This window comes from Lemur catta, chromosome 10, assembly GCF_020740605.2.
Source record: "Lemur catta isolate mLemCat1 chromosome 10, mLemCat1.pri, whole genome shotgun sequence".
NCBI classification, from domain to species: Eukaryota; Metazoa; Chordata; class Mammalia; order Primates; family Lemuridae; genus Lemur; species Lemur catta.
The window spans coordinates 90,260,445-90,278,311 of record NC_059137.1 but is presented as its reverse complement, the minus strand read 5'-3'; the positions used below and the strand labels follow the sequence as shown (position 1 = coordinate 90,278,311).

At 38.1% G+C, this 17,867-nt stretch overlaps 1 protein-coding gene across 3 annotated transcripts in view; it reads left to right on the top strand.

The window, feature by feature from the left end:
- Positions 1–17,867, top strand: part of AUH (AU RNA binding methylglutaconyl-CoA hydratase) — a 157,601-nt gene that overhangs the window by 44,690 nt on the left and 95,044 nt on the right. For all 3 annotated transcript variants that reach the window (XM_045563780.1, XM_045563779.1, XM_045563781.1), the window contains one exon: positions 8,798–8,884. In XM_045563780.1, the coding sequence (XP_045419736.1) occupies positions 8,798–8,884 (87 nt within the window). The remainder of the gene's footprint in view (positions 1–8,797; positions 8,885–17,867) is intronic.

Sequence of the window (17,867 nt, the reverse complement as noted above, 5' to 3'; positions counted from 1 at the left end):
CTACTCCTGCTCGCTTTGGGTTCCATTTGCTTGGAATATTTTTTTCACCCCTTTACCTTGAGTCTACATGACACTTAGGAGTTAAGTGGACTTCTTGGTGACAGCAGATATATGGGTTGTTTTTTTATCTAATGTGTCAATCTGTATCTTTTAAGTGGGGCATTTAGACCATTTACATTCAGTGTTAATATTGATAAGTGAGATACTGTTCCAGTCATCATGTTGATTGTTACCTAGTTGCTTTGTATTCTGCCTTATGTTTCTGTGAGTTTTCACATGCAAATGTTCTTACACAGATCTTTTTCGTGTTTAGAGCACTTTTGAGCATTTCTTGCAGGTCTAGTGATGACAGATTCCCCTAGTGTTTGCTTGTCTGGGAAATATTTTATTTCTCTTTCATTTATGACATTTAGTTTTGCAGGATATAAAATTCTTGGCTTACAATTATTTTGTTTAAGAAGACCAAAGATGGTACTGCCATCCCTTTTGGCTTGTAAGATTTCTGCTGAGAAATTGGCTGTTAGTCTGACAGGTTTTCCTTTGTAAGTTACTTGATGCTTTTGTCTTGCAGCTTGTGGGATTTTTGACTTCACTTTGACTTTGGCCAGATTGATGACTATGTGCCTTGATATGATGTCTTATTTGCGGTGAATCTTCCAGTAGTTCATTGGCCTTGTATCTGGATGTTTAAATCTCTAGCAAGACCAGGGAAGTTTTCCACCATTATTCCCACAAATAGGTTTTCCATAATTTTTGCTTTTTCTTCTTCTCCGTCAGGGATACCTATGATTCTTATGCTTGGGCGTTTTATATAATTCTGTATTTTTCTTGGAGACTTTGTTCATTTCTCTTGTCAATTTTTTTTTTTTTTATTTTTGACTGACTGGGTTAATTCTAAAGCCTTGTCCTCATGCTCTGAAATTCTTTCTTTTGCTTGGTTTAGTCTGTTGGTAAAGCTTTCCAGTGTATTTTGAAATTCCCTAAATGACTCTTTAAAGTTTTGTTATTAATATTATTTTTTAAAATGTTTATTGTTTTAGGGAATTTTTCATTCATGTCCAGAATTGCTTTTTTGGTTTCTTTGTGTTGGTTTTCAACTTTCTCATAGATCCCATTGAGCTTACTTACAATTTATATTTTGAATTCCATATCTAACATTTCAGTAATTTCCTTGTGGTGGGAGTCCATTGCCAGAGAGCTGGTGTGATCCTTTGGGGGTGTTGAAACAGCCTGCTTTTTCATATTTCCAGAGTTCTTATGCTGGTTCCTTCTCATCTGGAACTTCTTCCTTCACCTCAGAACAGAGAGCTTTGTGGTTCACCTGTTCTCCTCTGCCAGGAGCTCTGCTGCTCAGTGTAGAGAGGGAGAGGTAGGCTGCCTTTTGGCTTGTGGAGGTAGTTGCAGCTGCAACTGACCCAGCTGCAGCTAAAGTGGTGGAAGCAGCTCAACCCACTGTGTGAAGGGCCACCAGACTGCGGTGGGCTGTGGCTGAGATGCTCTGGCGTGGAGGTGTGATTGTACAAGGGACCTGCCTCCAGGGACTCTGGGCATTCCTCCCTGAAGAGACGAGCAGTTCAGGGAGAGGACTGCTAGGCTCACCCTCCTACTGGACAAGTGACAGCTCTCGTCCCTGGGGGATCATGAAAGTGCTTGCTACAACTTTTTAGAGGGAAAAGAGTTAGCCCCAAGCCCCGTGTAATCCTGGGTGTGATAAATGCTTTGTCAGACATGGGGCAGCTGCTCCGAAGTGCCGTGGGTTATTTGTCCCCTGTAGAGTCCTTCCCAGTCTTGAGCAGAAAGAGCTGTGGCTGCCTTGGCAGTAGTGGACAGCGGAGTAGAGGAGAAGAAGGCTCCGAATGGTGAGGAGCTGGTGCCCTGGTCCCCTTTGTCCTAAGCGGTCCTTTGGCGTGCAGCTAGAATCAGCCCACCCTGAATGCCTGAGCTCTGGGAGACCCATAGTTTCCCTGGGACCTAATGGTTCCCTAAGGCTACTGCAGACTAAGTGGGTGCTAGGGAGCATTGGCTGTGGATCTTGTGAGAGAATCCCAGGGGCTCGGACTCTGGTGGGGACAGCTGCAGAAACGCTGCCTGTCTATGAAGGGAGAGAAGTGAGCCACACCCACTGCAGTGAGCAGGGTACTGTTGGGGCTGTCCCCACTGCAAGCCTGGAACTGGCTGCCCCACAGTTCACCTGCACTACAAGGTCATGCTTTGGAGCAGACGTGGCTACGTCTGCAATTTGGGTCCCTTCCTGGGCTACCCATCTTTAAAGTCCCAAGATGGCCCCTTGGGCCTGTGACCAGAAAGGGTGGGGCCTCTTCTAGGCAAACAGCATAGACAAGATGCCAGATGGAGTGCAGTCTGCTTGCATCTCGGTCTTGCTGCAGCTTTTGGCAGGGCAGTGGAATTCTAGGACTAGGTAGGACAGCTGGGGCCCTCCTGTCCTTTCCCAGTTGGGTGGAGTTGCATCTGCATCAGTCGAAATTCATTCTGAATGCAGAACACTGCCCAACTTTAAACCCCCAAACTGGCACCTTGGGCCTGTGACCAGAAAGGATGGGGTCACTTCTAGGCTCACTGCGTATGTAAGGTGCTGTTTGCTCACAACTGGGTTGCTACAGAAACCCGTAGCAAGGCTGTGGGAATTGTCCTAGGTGTGTGTGAGAGAGCTGGGGCTCTCCTGTCCCTCCTCAGCTGGGCAAGGCTGAGTCAGCCTGAATTTAGCCTGAAGGCTGGGGCACTGCCTGGCTTCAGACTCCCCAAATGGTGCCCTTGGCCCATGACCAGAGAGGGCAGAGCCCTTCTGAGGCTGGCTGTGCTGGCAAGAAACTGTGGGTAGTGCAGTTTGCTTGAGGTTCGGTGCCATGGTAGCCAGCTGCAAGATGGTGGGCACCATCCCAGATGTGTGCTGGAAAGCCCGTTTTCTCTGCCTTTCCCCAGCCAAGTGGGGACTACAGCTGTGTTAAGCCCAAATTCAACCTGAGGGCAGGTCACAAGCCTGTCAGACTCTCAAAATGGTGCATTGAACCTTTGACCAGAAAGGCTGGGGCCCCACCCGGGCAGTCAGCATGAATGAGGAACACGGGAAAATGCTGTCTGTTCCCGTCTTAGTGAGCAGCCTACATCAGGGCGATGGGGGCCTTCCCAGGGGTGCGTGGCAGTGCCTGGGCTCCTCTCTCCCTCCTTGGAGCTGCGCAGTGTCCGCTGCTGTGCCTGCAGTATCCAGGCTCAGAGTGACGGCCGACTCCAGCTTCTCCAGGCTCGGATGCTTGCAGGATTCAGTGAGAGTTCCCTTTCTGGAACAATGTCTCTGTGCAGTCTCCATGCAGCTCCCTAGTTAGGCCCAAGACCTGCATAGGTTGTGCAGAGGGCTTGGGGGGGGGGAGGGGTTCTCTTGTAGCCAAGACTGTAAAAGTTCCTTTCAGAGAGTGGAGCCCTGGGAGCTTCTCTGTTCCTGTTTCCCTGTGTCCAGGAGCTTCTCCCAACTGTTAGCCAGCACCTGGCTGGGCAAGTTGCCATGCACCCTCTCCTTACTTTCGGTGCTTCCTGTCACTTCCGTAGTGAATCCCAGTGTTCTCTGCATTCTCTCCTGAGTGACTGTGTGAAACGTGGGAGTCTGCTCACTGCACTGGTTCTTCTCTGTGGGGGAGGCACGCACCACCTGTGTCTGGTTGTCTACCTTGACCTTGACCTTGTCCTTGTCCTTCCCTTGTACATTTTAAATTAGTCTTATCACACTCACTAGTACATCTGTTACATTCTGTAAAACTGATAGGGAGCATCTTTGTGTCTTTCTTGATCTCGGAGGGAAGCTTTCAATAATTGACCGTTAAATATTATGTAAGGTATAAGTATTTTACATTTACTTTTTATTAGATTTGAAAGATTCCCTTTTCTTCCTAGTTTGCACAAGGAACTTAATCAAGAATGAGTGTTGATTTTAGATATGACACCAAAAGCACAAATGATAAAAGAAAAAGTTGATAAATTGAACTTAATCAAAATTAAAATTGTGCTTCAAAAACCACCAAGAAAATGAAAAGACAAGTCACAGACTGGGAGAAAATATTTGTAAATCATATGTTTGAGAACAGACTTGTATCTAAGGTATAACTCTTAGAACTCAATAAGGAGAAAAGAAATTACTCAGTAAAGAATAAAGAGCAAAAGATATGAATAGACATTCATAGAGCAGCTGTATAAATCGCCAGTAAGCACATGAAAAGATGCTTAACCTCATTAGTCACTAGGGAAATGCAAATTAAAACCATTATAGATACCACTTCACCCCTTCTAAAATGACTGTAATCAGCAAGACAAGACAATTGTTGATGATTTTGTAGGAAAACAGACCCTCATACCTAGCTGGTAGGAAAGTAAAATGGTGCAGTGAACCTAGGAAAACAGTTTGGCAAGTCGCCCCAGCAAGTTAAACAGAATTTACAATATGACCAGGCAATTCCATTTCCATGTATCTACCTCAAACAAATGACAAGATTCGTTCACACACACACTTGTAAGTCAATGTTCATAGCAGCCAAAAAGTAGAAATAATCCAAGTGTCTATTATCTGATGATTGAATAAGCAAAATGTTTGTATGTCCATATAGTGGAACACTCTCTGGTGGTAAAAAGAAAAAAGCACTGATTTCATGCTTATAACATGATGAACCTGAAAAACATGCTATGTGAAAGAAAACAGAAAAATAATACCATGTATTATATGAATTTATTTATATGAAATGTCTAGGAAAGGCAAATTTATAGGAAAATATGAGGGCTGTCTGGAAAGTATCCCTCCATATATCCATGGCTCCTGTTTTTATTATTTCTTTTCTTCTACTTTGGCATTAACTTTTTCTCATTTCATATATTGTGATAGGTAGGGATACTTGATAAGGATATTTGCCTACTTGTTTTATCAGTTACTGAGAGACATCTGTTAAAAATCCACTGTTATTGTCAGTTTTTCTTTTAGCTTCTGTTGTTTTTTGCTTTATATATTTTGGGGCTGTCTTCCTATATGTAATCCCAATTTAAAATTCTTGTGACTTTTTAGTAGATTATCTTATTTATTACTATATGTTGAACCTCTAGCTTGAGTATTATTTCTTGTCTTAGATATTGTCAGATAGTAGGATAATTTTACAAGTTCGTTTTGGCTACTTTTAGCATGTTTTTTTACCCCTTTACTTTAGCCATTCTTTGCTCCTATACAATACAACTCTCATAAGCAATGTAGAATAAGATTTAAAAATCTGCTCTCATAATCTTCCTAAAGAACTCCCTTCAGTGTTTCTTTTGGTGTGGCACTGCTGGTGACTGTGTGTCTGTGTGTGTTTGTATAAAAATGTCTGTACTTCACCGTCATTTTTGAAGGGTGGGTTTGCCTAGTTAGAGTTCTAGATTGGCAGTTATTTTCTTTCTCCACTTTAAAGGTATCATCCATTTTCTGTTGGGAAGTCAGCTGTCAGTCTTGGTGTCTTTTTTAGATATTTGGTGTCTTTTTTATTTGGCAGCTTCTAAGATTCTCTTTTAGTCTTTTGCTTTCAGCAGTTGGACTTGGTATGGTTTTTTTGTGTTTATCTTGTATTATATTTAACTTTCAGAGGGCTCAGTTGAAAGCTTGGGGTATTTACAGGTCCTCTTCCTTGACAAGCTCTGAGTTCCAATTTTTTCTCCCATTTCTATGAGATTGTTTGGAAACTTAACATTTGCCTGAGAAACATGCGTCTCCCTCATGCAGGTTCTTTTCTCTGCAGTTCCTTTTCTCCAGAATCTTGGGCTCTACATTCTGGCTGGGGCAGTAGTCCTCACTGCCAGTGCTGGTCTCCCCAGCTCTAGGAGACTGCAGGGACTTCTGAGCTGCTGCTTCTTGCCAGGGCTTTTGGTCCCCTGTGCCCCAAGTTTATGACTCAGTCTACCCTTTCCTTTGTGAGGGGAAAGCAGGGGTTTACTGTAGTTTCCCTTCTCTCTGGCTTTCTAGCCTCTTATGTCCTGGCTGCCTCAGTTGCTCTCCATTACTCTCAAATAACTGTCTTATATATTTTCTCCAGTGGTTCATGGAAGAATTGATCTGATGATAACCTATTCGATCAAAGCTGACAGAGCAAGTCTATGCGAGGTGTTTTTATTTTTAAGATGGCAGTATTGCAGCATTATTGTATGCTGATGAGAACGAGTCTATAGAGAGGGAATATTGATGCCAGCTGAACAGAGTATACATGCTGAAGTGATGTCCCTGAGGAGACAAGGGGTTGAATTCAGTGCACAGGGGGACAGCTTAGTCTCCTTCATGAGTTCATCCATCCACGGTAACCGGAGGCAGGCCAGAGTATCTGGGTTCAGGTCCTTGCAAGTGGATAGCGTCAGTGGTGGGTGCCGGTAGAATGTCTTTTCTGCTTTCTTAATAAGTTGGTATCAGGGCTGGTAGGAGATTTTGAGATTTGTGGAGAGAGGGAAGGTGTCAAATGGTCTGTAGATGAGTAGGAGAGAGAATAGCATGCCTGCAATGAGCAGTCATGAACCTAAAGGATTTGAATGTAAAAAGCAGTGGAATTGAGAAATACTAGGCCTCAAAGATTTTGGGTACTACCAAATGATCTTGGAAAGAATAGAGGTGAAAGTGTATTTTTAGTGTTTGAGATTTCAGCATGTGTTTCCAAAGTAAAAGCAGAATGGATATTAACACATTTTTAAAGGTAGTCTCAAGTTTACCTTCGTGTTTAACATTCTATGGAGAAAGGTAATTACTTCTAAAATAAACCTTGGTTTATTTAGAAGTCTCAAGACTTCTGTTATGCGGATAAGACCCCACTAGATAACACAGCCAGTCTTCCAAACCTCTTCCCTGGGACTGGTGTGAGCGAATGGGCCACAGGTGTCAGGAGCCAGCCGCTGGCCTGGCTTCCAGCAGCCCGGTCCCTTCAGCCCGGAGTGTGGTTTGCACAGTGTGCTGTGAAGTCAGAGTCAGAACCAGGTGGTGTGTTAGACCACAGCCTGGTGGTTAGCCCAGCCCGAGGCCAGGGGGGCCAGTTGCTGGATCGGCTGCAGGGTCTTCTCCAGGGCCACCAGAGCCCATGGCTGCCTCCTTCTTCTCATTGCCTCGGCTCCTCTTTGTGCTGTTCACTTTCCCACCCTCCTTGCACAGCATTTAGCTGCTCTTGTTAACCAACATATGTAATAGCGTGTAGTAAGCCACATTTTATGTTCTCAATTTTAAATACTAGGTTAAACTATTATTTCTTTTAACAAATACAGTTTTTTGGGCCCGCTAACATTTTTCTTCTTTGTTAAATTTTAATTCTTTGTGAAAAAATTAATCACAAAGACATGTTGGGCATCTAAAACCATTTGATGATTACTAACATTGAGCACCCACTATCCAACCTAAGCAATACAATATTACAAATAAAATTGAAGTCCTTTGTATACCCATTGCTAATCACACCCCACCCCTGTAACCACAAAGTGAATTTGTTATTTATCATTTGCACGCATGTTTTCTATGCCTAAATAACATTCTTGTTTTAGAAACTTATGTAAGTGGTTACTATCCTATGTGTCTTTCCGTAATTATATTTTTCTTACATTAGATTTATCTGTATTTATGCTGTGATTGTTTCATTTCCTTTTTTTTGTTTCAGTCTGTGAAGCACAGATTCTTTCATTTCCATGCTGTATGTGTAACAATCTGTTTTGTAAATATGTCCTAATTTTATTCTCCTGTTGGATATTTAGGCTATTTCCAACTTTTGCTATTATGTGTATGCTAAAATACATTGACTGTTACTGTGTGCATTTTCTTGGGTTTGTGAAAGATGTTCTAGGGTATATACACCTAAGAACTGATGGGTTGTAGGGTAACGTGCTCTTGCCTACTCCAGTTCTCACTCCTGGAAGTGTGTGAGGTCAGAAAGTCCTGGCCCATACTTGATATTATGTATAGTCATAAGTAATTTATAATGGACTAATAAGAGAGTAAATATTTAGCTGAGTGTATGTCTTCTATACTGTAAGTTTACTTTGTTGTTTGTTTACTTAAATGGGGACCATTTTTTCTCTCAGATCTTTAATTTTATTATTAAAACAAACATCTTTGTTGAGCTCAGAGTTAATGATCCCTTAAGGAATTCCATATGTTTATTTTTATCTATTCCAAAGTTATGATTCTGTAATAAAGTCAGATTTATGAGATTGTCAGATTGTTCACACTTTAAAGCTAGTGATTCTCAAATGTGGTCCACAGTTACGAAGTGGGCATCTGCTGCGTCCACTACATCAGAGCAATTTTCATGGCACTAAAGGGTGATTTGCCCTTTTCACTGGGTTGGCATTTGCACTCATGCACTGCAAAAGCTGTGCTGGGTAAAACTGCCTAGGGTCTTTGCAGGAACCAAGGTGGTGGCACCAATTTGTAGTTGTTTATATGACATTAATGGATTTATTTGTATTTTTAAATGAACATATAAACATTAAAAATTTTTAGTTTCAGTTTTCTAATAGAGTAACTACCAATAGATATAATCCAAGCATAATCTTTTCCTTTAAGAGTATGAAGGGGTCCTGTGACCAGAAAGTTTGAGAAGCATTGCTTTAAGCACATAGTGGGTGTATGAGCAAATAAATACTTCATTCTTGCTTATGTTGGTCATTGAGAAAGAAAACTTGGGCAATGTCATTCCTTTAACAGATGAATTAAGTGGATCTTTAAGTTACACATTAAGTAAATTTTCAATTCTTTGCCTTAAAATTTTGTTTATAACTAGATTATATTTATAAATAAAATACTTTGCAGGTGCTGACCTTAAGGAAAGAGCAAAAATGAATTCCAGTGAAGTTGGTCCTTTTGTCTCCAAAGTAAGAGCAGTGATTAATGACATTGGTAAGCACAATTAAATTCTCTTTTTAGCATGCTGAAGATGACCTTAAATGTCAGATTTTAAAAGTTACACGCTGTCTATATATATAAGCTTTGGCTAAATACTTATATAATTACATAATCATGACCTATAGCTTATTGTTATAAAACAGCACTTACTATATTTAATTTGAAAAATTAGTAAAATATTTTGTAATTACAGATAACTCTTATGTATGATGGCATGGCATATGAGGGTATTTATTAGAAAACAATAATTTGGCATAAGCCATTGACTTAAAATATCTCTGTCCTAAATAACTTACATACAAACATATTTATAGGTTTGGAATTTTTTGCTTTTGACATAAATAGGATCGTACTTTTTTTTAGTATTACGATACCTGTCAATTTGCTTATTACTTTTTAATTTCCTCCTGCATACTCATCCACAGTCTTATATAAAATTTTAAAATATTTCTTCATTAATGAACATTTAGGTCTTTTTAAAATTCTCTTTTTGTTATTTATAATAAAGCAATGACAATCCTTGTACATAGGGATAGATTTCATATGGAATTGCTGTCCCAATTATCAGGTGTTCATTTTATATTTAATAAATCCTACTAAATTGTATACTGAAAAGATTATAATAATTCATATTCCCATCAATTATATGATGCTATCTATTAATAATTTCCTCATACTCCTACCAGCATTTAATGTTGCTACTTTTTAAGTTTACCTGGTAAAAATCAAGAAAGGCAGCTCAGTGCTTTAATTTGCATTTCCCCAAATGCTTATGTAATGCTTAATCTTTTCAAATTAGACTGGCTTTTCCCATTCTGTAAATTGCCTTTTGATATCCTTCATCCTCCTTTTGTAGGATTACTTAATAGCTACTTATTTATTGAAAAGATATTTTCATGTTAATCCCTTATTATTAAATGTGATACAGATAATATCTTCTAATGTGCCACCCTGATTTGATTCTAGTAGCTTTAAATATAAAACAATATCTGGATGGTACTAGATTCTCTTTATTATTCTTTTTTCTTGAAGATTTTGTTGATTCTAATACATCAGTTCTTCCAAATGAATTTAGAATTATTAATTTTTAAAACAAAACACAAAAATTATTGGAACTGGGATTGGAATTTTATTAAATCTTGTTAAGAAAGAATTGACATTTTTGTGATTCTGAATGTTTCCACAGTGTGCATGGCTGTCATTTTTCGGGGTCATTCATTTTTTAATGTCCTTCAAGGATGTTTTATAGTTTTCTTCACATTGGTCTTGTATCTTTTTTTCCCCTCAAATTTATTCCTAGCAATTTTGTAGCGTTTATTCCTTTGAATGGGATCTTCCTCTTATTTCTGTTGCAGTTTTGTTATCATAGGTCTGGAGGAAAGTTATTAAATTTTATGTGCGTACTTTATATCGTGCCAGCTTACTAATTACTTGTGTTAATTGTTGTTCTTCCTTAATTTTCCTGTGTTTTCCAGATGAAAAGTTCATTATCTATCAGAATTATCCACAAATAATGCAATTTTTATCTTTTCATTTCCCAACATTTTAATCTTATATATTTTTCATATTTTTTCACATTGTCTAAGGCTCTCAGTACAATATTCATTTGTTAAGATGAGAGTATTCATACTTATCTTTGACTCTGGTGAGTACCTTTAATATTAGGTCATTAAGTATGAGGTGTCCGATTTCCTTAAGTAATAAGTTTGACAGTTGATACCTCTGAAATTTCACTTTGACACTTCTTGGATTTTTCTTATTGTGAAGGTCCATCCTCAGTCTTTCAAGTGTACGTTTTGGCTCATGATTATCTTTTACATTTTTTTTAGAGCAATTTTTGTGAAATCCTGGATAAGTCAAAAACTCGTGTTATTTTTGAATATGAGTTTCATCAAGGAACAATGCAGTGCAGACAGCTTCGAATATCATTGAAGTGTTTGGGAAGGATGTAGTTAATGAATGCACAGTATGTTGATGGTTTGAGAATTTCCATTCTGGTGATTTTAATTTTGAAAGTGAGCCATGTGGGTGACCTGAGACTAAGGTGTGGATTATGATGACTTGAAAGCTGTAGTGCAGCGAATCCATCTCAACCTATGCATGAAGTAGCAGCACTAGGTTTGATGTTACTATTCCAACAATGTTGGACCATTTAAAACAAATGGGCAAGGTAAAGAAGCTGGACAGATGGGTACCGCATGAGTTAAACAAATGTCAGAAGAGACATTGTCTCAAAGCTTGCCTTTGTTTGCTGTCATGACATAAAGGCGAACCATTTCTATGCCATATTGATACGTGTGATGAAAAATAGGTTGTTTTTGACAATAGCAAGTGTTCAGCACAATGGTTAGATAAGGATGAAGTGCTGAAATACAGTACAAAAACAAATATTCATCAGAAAAAGCTAATGGTATCTGTTTGGTGGTCCAGCACTGGTATTATCTACTATAGCTTCATGAAACCTGGTCAGTCGATTACAGCGGATATCTACTGCAATCAACTGGATAAAATGATGAGGATGCTTGCCCTTAAGCAGCTGAGATTGGTCAATAGGGACAGGCCAATCCTCTTGCAAGACCGCATGTTGCACAAACAACGCTGCTCAAAGTACACGGGCTGGACTTGGAAACTCTCTGTCATCCACCATATTCACCAGACCTTGAACCAACTGACTACCACTTCTTCCAGGCTTTGGAACACTTCTTGCAAGGAAAAATATTCAATTCTCAACAAGGTGTGGAAAACGTCTTTTGTGATTTCATCACCACTCACTCTCTAGGCTTCTTGGCTGCTGGCGTAAACAATCTCCCATTAAGATGGCAACGCTGTCTTGATAGTTCAGGAGCACACTTTGATTAATTGTACTGCTTCCTGTTTGAGATATAATAAACTACACTTTTGATTCGAAATTGGACATTTCATATTTAATAATCTAATATTTTTGCAAGTAATTATCAAATTCAGGCAGTTTTTTTCTATCAGCTTATTAGGAATTTGTTTCTGCTTTTTAATCAAGAATAAATGTTAAAGTTTGTCAAATGCTTTTACAACATATGTCAGGATTATCATTGGTGTATATTAGCATTTACCTCCTTTAACCTGTATTATACTGAGTGGTATAGTACTGAGTGGTACTTGATTTACTAAGGCTGCACTGGCCTTGCAGTACTAGAATAAGCCTTACTCAGTCACTGTGGTTAGGAGTTACAGTGGTTTTTAATATATATTTATTGCTGGATTCAATTTTAAGTACTTTTGTATTATTTTTCTGGTTTGGTATCAAGGTTCTACAGTCTTCACAGAGTGAGCTTTCCATCCTTTTCTGTGCTCTGTATAGAGCAGTCATCTGTTACTTGAAAGATTAGTAGAATTTGACCATGTAACACCTTTTGGGGTCCTGTGCAGTTTTGTTATTATTTCTTCATTTTTGTTAGAGCTAACATTTTAAAAATACATGTTTTGATTTCTATGATGATTATTGCCTCTTTTTATTGTTTGTTGATATTATCTTGGGCCCTTCCTTGCTTCTCTCTCCGGCTTCAATTTCATGTTCAGATGTCTCTTGAGGTTGAGCATGAGCTTTGTTTAGAAGTTGGTCAGAAGAGCTTAATCTTGGAAGTAAAGATTGATGATGCCTGTAACTTTGTATATATTCTGGGGGGAGTGACTAACGCTGGTCTTATTGTTAAAATTACTTCCATGTTTGTTCCAGAGTCTCTTTCTATTATATTTTATGGATTCTGAAATTGAAAATTTTCTGGGACCCTTTCTGTCTTTGCAGGGGCATTTTCTTTTCTGTGATTGTAGCTGTAGTTTTTCTGTTCTGGGTCCCGATCCATTCTCCATTTTTCCTCTGTGAGTTCTTCAGTATTTATTAGGGATACTTTTTATTACAACATGACAATAGACTTTAAAATTTTAAACTATCTTTTATGATGATTCAGTGAGATTGTGAAGGACATGTAGAAACTAAATATCTTGGTCTAATCTACTCATTTAACATGTTAAAAATCAGGGGCAGGCAAACTGTATCTTAAAGGGTCATATAGTAAATAAAATAGGCTTTGCAGGGCCATATGGTCTCTGTTGCAGCAACTCAGCTTTGACATTATAGCATGAAAGCAGCCATAGACAATGTATAAACAAATGTGCATGGCTCTGTTCCAATAAAACTTTATTTATGCATACTGAAATTTGAATTTCATATAATTTTTGTGTGTTATGAAATAGTATTTTTATTTTTTCCAGCCAGTTAGAAAAAATATAAAAACCATTCTAAGCTCACAGATTGTACTAAAACAATAAGACAGGCAGCAGGTCTGATTTTTTTCCTTCTGTTTATCTCGGGTATCTTCTGTCTTCTTTATTTTGCTTGTTATTTGAAATTAATTTTATTCTTCCATTGTTTTTATTTATTTTAAAAATCTGACTGCAGTTCTAATTTGAACAACTTGATTCATGTTTGGCTCAGACCTTTTTCATTGGGTTTTGTGTTTTAGAGACTTAAAGGTTTTAAAGCCTTTGGTAGGGAACTTAAGATATTGCATTTAGGGTTTATGTATTCTTGGTGAAATTGAAGAAATAAGAATGGAGCATAAAACTTGCAAATGAGTGGGGAGGTGGAGGGAGAAGTAAGAAGAACAAAACAGTAACCAAAAAAGTTCATCTAATTGTAAAGAAAATGTGAAGAGAAAGAAAGAAGCATAAATTTAGGACATATTGAAAAGGATGATGTTGAAATAAGTCCAATAATTAACTTTAATGTCAGTTGGTTAAACTTGCTGTTAAAAGACAGAGATGTTCAGATTTGACTAAAGAATTAAAATCCGCTGTGTATTGTTCATAATAGCTATAGCTTTTTTTGGTACCAAAAGGTTACTAACCAAAAGAAAGAGATATATCAGTATGTTATGATAACAGTCAAAATACATTTTAAGATAAAAAGCATTATTAGTGAGAGACAGTTGCCACATATGATAAAAGGTTCAATTTTTCAGGAAACCTAACCCTAAACTTGTATGTACCTAAAAACAAAAGTCTCAAAATATACAAGTAAAATGATGTGGATACATTGGTAAATGTGTCATTGTTGTTAAGATTGTCATTGTTGTGGACAGTTTCAACATATCTCCCGCAATTTATCATTAGGTCAGAAAGATAAACATTAATGAAAATAATGATTTGAACAACATGATTATCAAGTTTGATTTAATAGACCCCCTAACCCTAAATTAGAGAATATATATTCTTCTCATGAGTATGTGAAATGTTAAAAAAAAAATGAGTTTATGCACACGACCCCTAAGTCTTAAAGTTTCAGAAAATTGATATATACAGAGACAGTGTTTTCTGTCCACAGTGTAATTAAGTTAGAAGCAAAAATACATGTATAGAAATTTTAAAAGCACATAGTTATAAACTTAAAAAGAACTAAATAGCTCAGGAGTCAAAGAAGAAACTATAATGAAAAAATATGAAGACTGAATGATTATAAAATTACTGTATATCCAAATATATGAGATTTGGTTAAAGTGGTAGTTGAGGAAAATTTACAACCTTAAATTCTAAGTTAGCAAGGGAAGACCACAAATAGCCAAGCTTTACCTTGCAAAGATATTTTAAAAAGTTATATGAAGTTATAAATTTAAAGAAAGTTGAAGGAAAGCAATGCATGCGTGAAATAAAAGATGGAGAAGATGCAAGCCCTTTACAAGGGAGTAAAGAGTGTCTAATGATGCATGTTACAGATGAAAGAGAGACATGGTCATAGACACAGCGGAGACTGTAAAGATAATAAAAATGCCAGGAAAAAACTCTATGCTAATAAATATGAAATTTCTGTCTCAAGAAGAAACTATGAGATGGAATAGTCATATAAGCACCGAAGACACTGAACCATTTGTTATAATAAACTTTTTCACAGAGAAAGCACCAGGCCTGGGTTTTAGATGTTAGAGATTTTCTCCTCTCCTCTCCTCTCCTCCCCTCCCCTCCCCTCCCCTCCCCTCCACTCCCCTCCCCATTGTTTACTTTTCTTTCCTTCTTTCTTTCTTTGTTTCTTTCTTTCTTTCTTTTCTTTTTTTTTAAAGACAGAGTCTCACTCTGTCACCTGGGCTAGAATACCCTGGCATCATCCTAGTTCACAGCAACCTCAAACTCCTGGGCTGAAGTGATCCTCCTGCCTCCTGCTGCCTCGGCCTCCCAGAGTGCTAGAATTATAGGTGTGAGCTGCCTCGTCTGGCCTAGATGTTAGAGATTTACATTTCAGGTGTTTTACCTAACTTGTAAGGAATAGATTATTACAGTCTTATACTTATGATAATAAAGTGAGAAGATTACTCCTAAACTCATTATTTCAAACTGGTAAAGCCTTTATACCTAAATCTGACAAACACAATGGAAGAAGGAAATGAGAGGAGCCAGTCTGACTTGTGAGTATACATGAAATGCAGCAGGTGTAACAAAAGATCAAATTGGGCTTTCCCAGGAATGCATGGGTAGTTTCCATTTGAAATGTTAAATTTAATTCATGATATTAGCCAATTAAAAGAAAACCATATATTATCTCATTGAGAAAAAGCACTTGAGAAACGTCAACGTCTATTCTTGGAAAAGCTCTCAGCAAACTAGGAATAGAAGGAAACATCCTTAGCCTGATGACAGGTATCTGTTTCTTAATAAAATGTTAGAAGGTATCTCCTAAAATCAGGAACAAGATAGGAGGACTCACTGTCCCCACCTCTGTCCAATACTGTTCCATAATTCCTGGCCTGTGTAGCTGTGAAACAGAAATAAATAAGGACTACTCAAAAGAAGAAATAACATTGTCCTTCTCAGGTGATGTGATTGTTTCCAACAAAAAGCTGGAAAAAAATTAACAAATTATTAGAAATAAGAAGAGTGTCACAAGATGGCTGGATGTGAGACTCATTAAAAATATCAGTTGCCCCTATACCGGTAACAGGGAAAAGGTGTCAAAAAAAGATGCCATTGACAGTAGGAGCAAAAATACATCTAGGAATATATATAATATATATGGAAAAATTATGAAACTTTATTGTAAGACATTTAAAAAATAATTAAATGGAGACATATCCTTTTGAATAGGAAGATTGAGTATCAAAAAGATGATTCTCACAAATGATGTACAGATTCAATGTAATTACACTTAAATTGTCAGCACTGATTTTCGGAGGGACTTGATGAGCAAAAAGAGGCCCCCAAATAGCCAAGCAATCATAAAGAGGAAGAAAATGAGGGGTCTGCCTTATCAGCACTGAAGACTTACTTTTAGTGTTACACAAATTAAGATGGTATATTACTGGCTTTGGGATAGGCACCTGTACCACTGGAGTGGAGTGTAGAATTCTGAATCAGAGCCACCCAAGTGGGGAAGCTGGTTCCTTACAGGGAAGCATTGCAGATTACTGGGGAATGGCAGAGAGTTATTAAAAGTTTAGAAGTGGAAACTAAAACTTTTGTGATCTTAATGGAGTCAAGATTTTCTTAAAACACAAAATATGACACATAAAAGGAAAAATTGATTTCTACCAAATTAAACTTAAGAACATCTGTTTATTAAAAGATACCGTTGTTGAAACTGCAAGAGGGTTTTGGTCTAGGTCTAATTGCTTGTCGCACAAAGATCCAATTATTGAGACAACGAGGATTGCCAAGGAAAAAGGGTATTAAGTCCTGTAGGGAGAACAAGAGAAGCTGCCTCAAGTCCCTCTCTCTGACTAGCATGATCCTGGGCTTTTAAAGGAAGGGGCCAATAGCCTTGGGGCAGGTTGTGGTGTAACTAACAAAGAGAAGGTTGTGGGGTTGGTGATCTTGGTGTCAGGAAGTCTGCCCAGTGGCCTTGAGAATCTCAGAGTCTTTCTTTTTTCTTTCTTTTCTTTTCTTTTCTTTTCTTTTCTTTTCTTTTCTTTTCTTTTCTTTTCTTTTCTTTTCTTTTCTTTTCTTTTCTTTTCTTTTCTTTTCTTTTCTTTTCTTTTCTTTTCTTTTCTTCTTTTTTTTTTGCGACAGACTGTCGACTTGGGTAGAGTGCAGTGGCATCATCATAGTAGCTGGGACTCCAGGCATGCACCACCTCGCCCAGCTGATTTTTCTGTTTTTTGTAGAGGTGGGGTCTTGAACTTGCTCGATCTGGTCTCGAACTCCTGAGCTCAAGCAGTCCTCCCGCCTCAGTCTCCCAGAGTGCTAGGATTACAGGTGTGAGCTACCACGCCACCTGGCCAGAAACTCAGTTTCTTTGTCTTGCAGAAAATCTACCATTTCTGGGAAACAACTCAAAAGGTCAAGTAGTTAGTTAATGGAAAGGATTATAAAAAAATATATACGGGTCATTGAAATTTGTTCATAAAGCCACAAACTGGGAAAAAGCAATTGAAATAAATAGCTGCCAAAGGATTCGTGTATATGGGCATACATGCATTAATCAGCACATGCACACATACCAGCAGCCTTAAAGTCAGTAGGACAGGGCAGAAAAACATTTCACTCAAGAGGAAAGAGGAGCGGGGGTAAACATAGAAGGTGATCAGGCTTATTAGTAATCATAGAAATGCAAATTAAGACTACTGTTGTATGCTATTTTATAGCCACCAGATTAGCCAAAGATTCTTAAGCCTGGTCTTACTAAGAGTGAGGAAGTGGATCACCTGGAAGGAAGGTTTATGCACTTGTAATGGAAGTTAAATCGGTATAACTGGAAAATAATTTGGTATTGTCTTACAAATTTGAATATCCACATTCCATAAAACCCAGTGGTTCACTTTTTAGGGAGCATTAACCTGGAAGGGTGACTTTAAGACTTTTTTTTACTAGACCCTTAGGAAGAAATATATTTCGTTTGGCCAGTAAACACATAGGAGTGGGTGAATATCAAAAGTTCATGGTTCCTTTCTTTGTGTACTACAATTTGATACTATGTCATTTAAAATAATGCCTCATTTTGACGTGCTAATGAATGGAT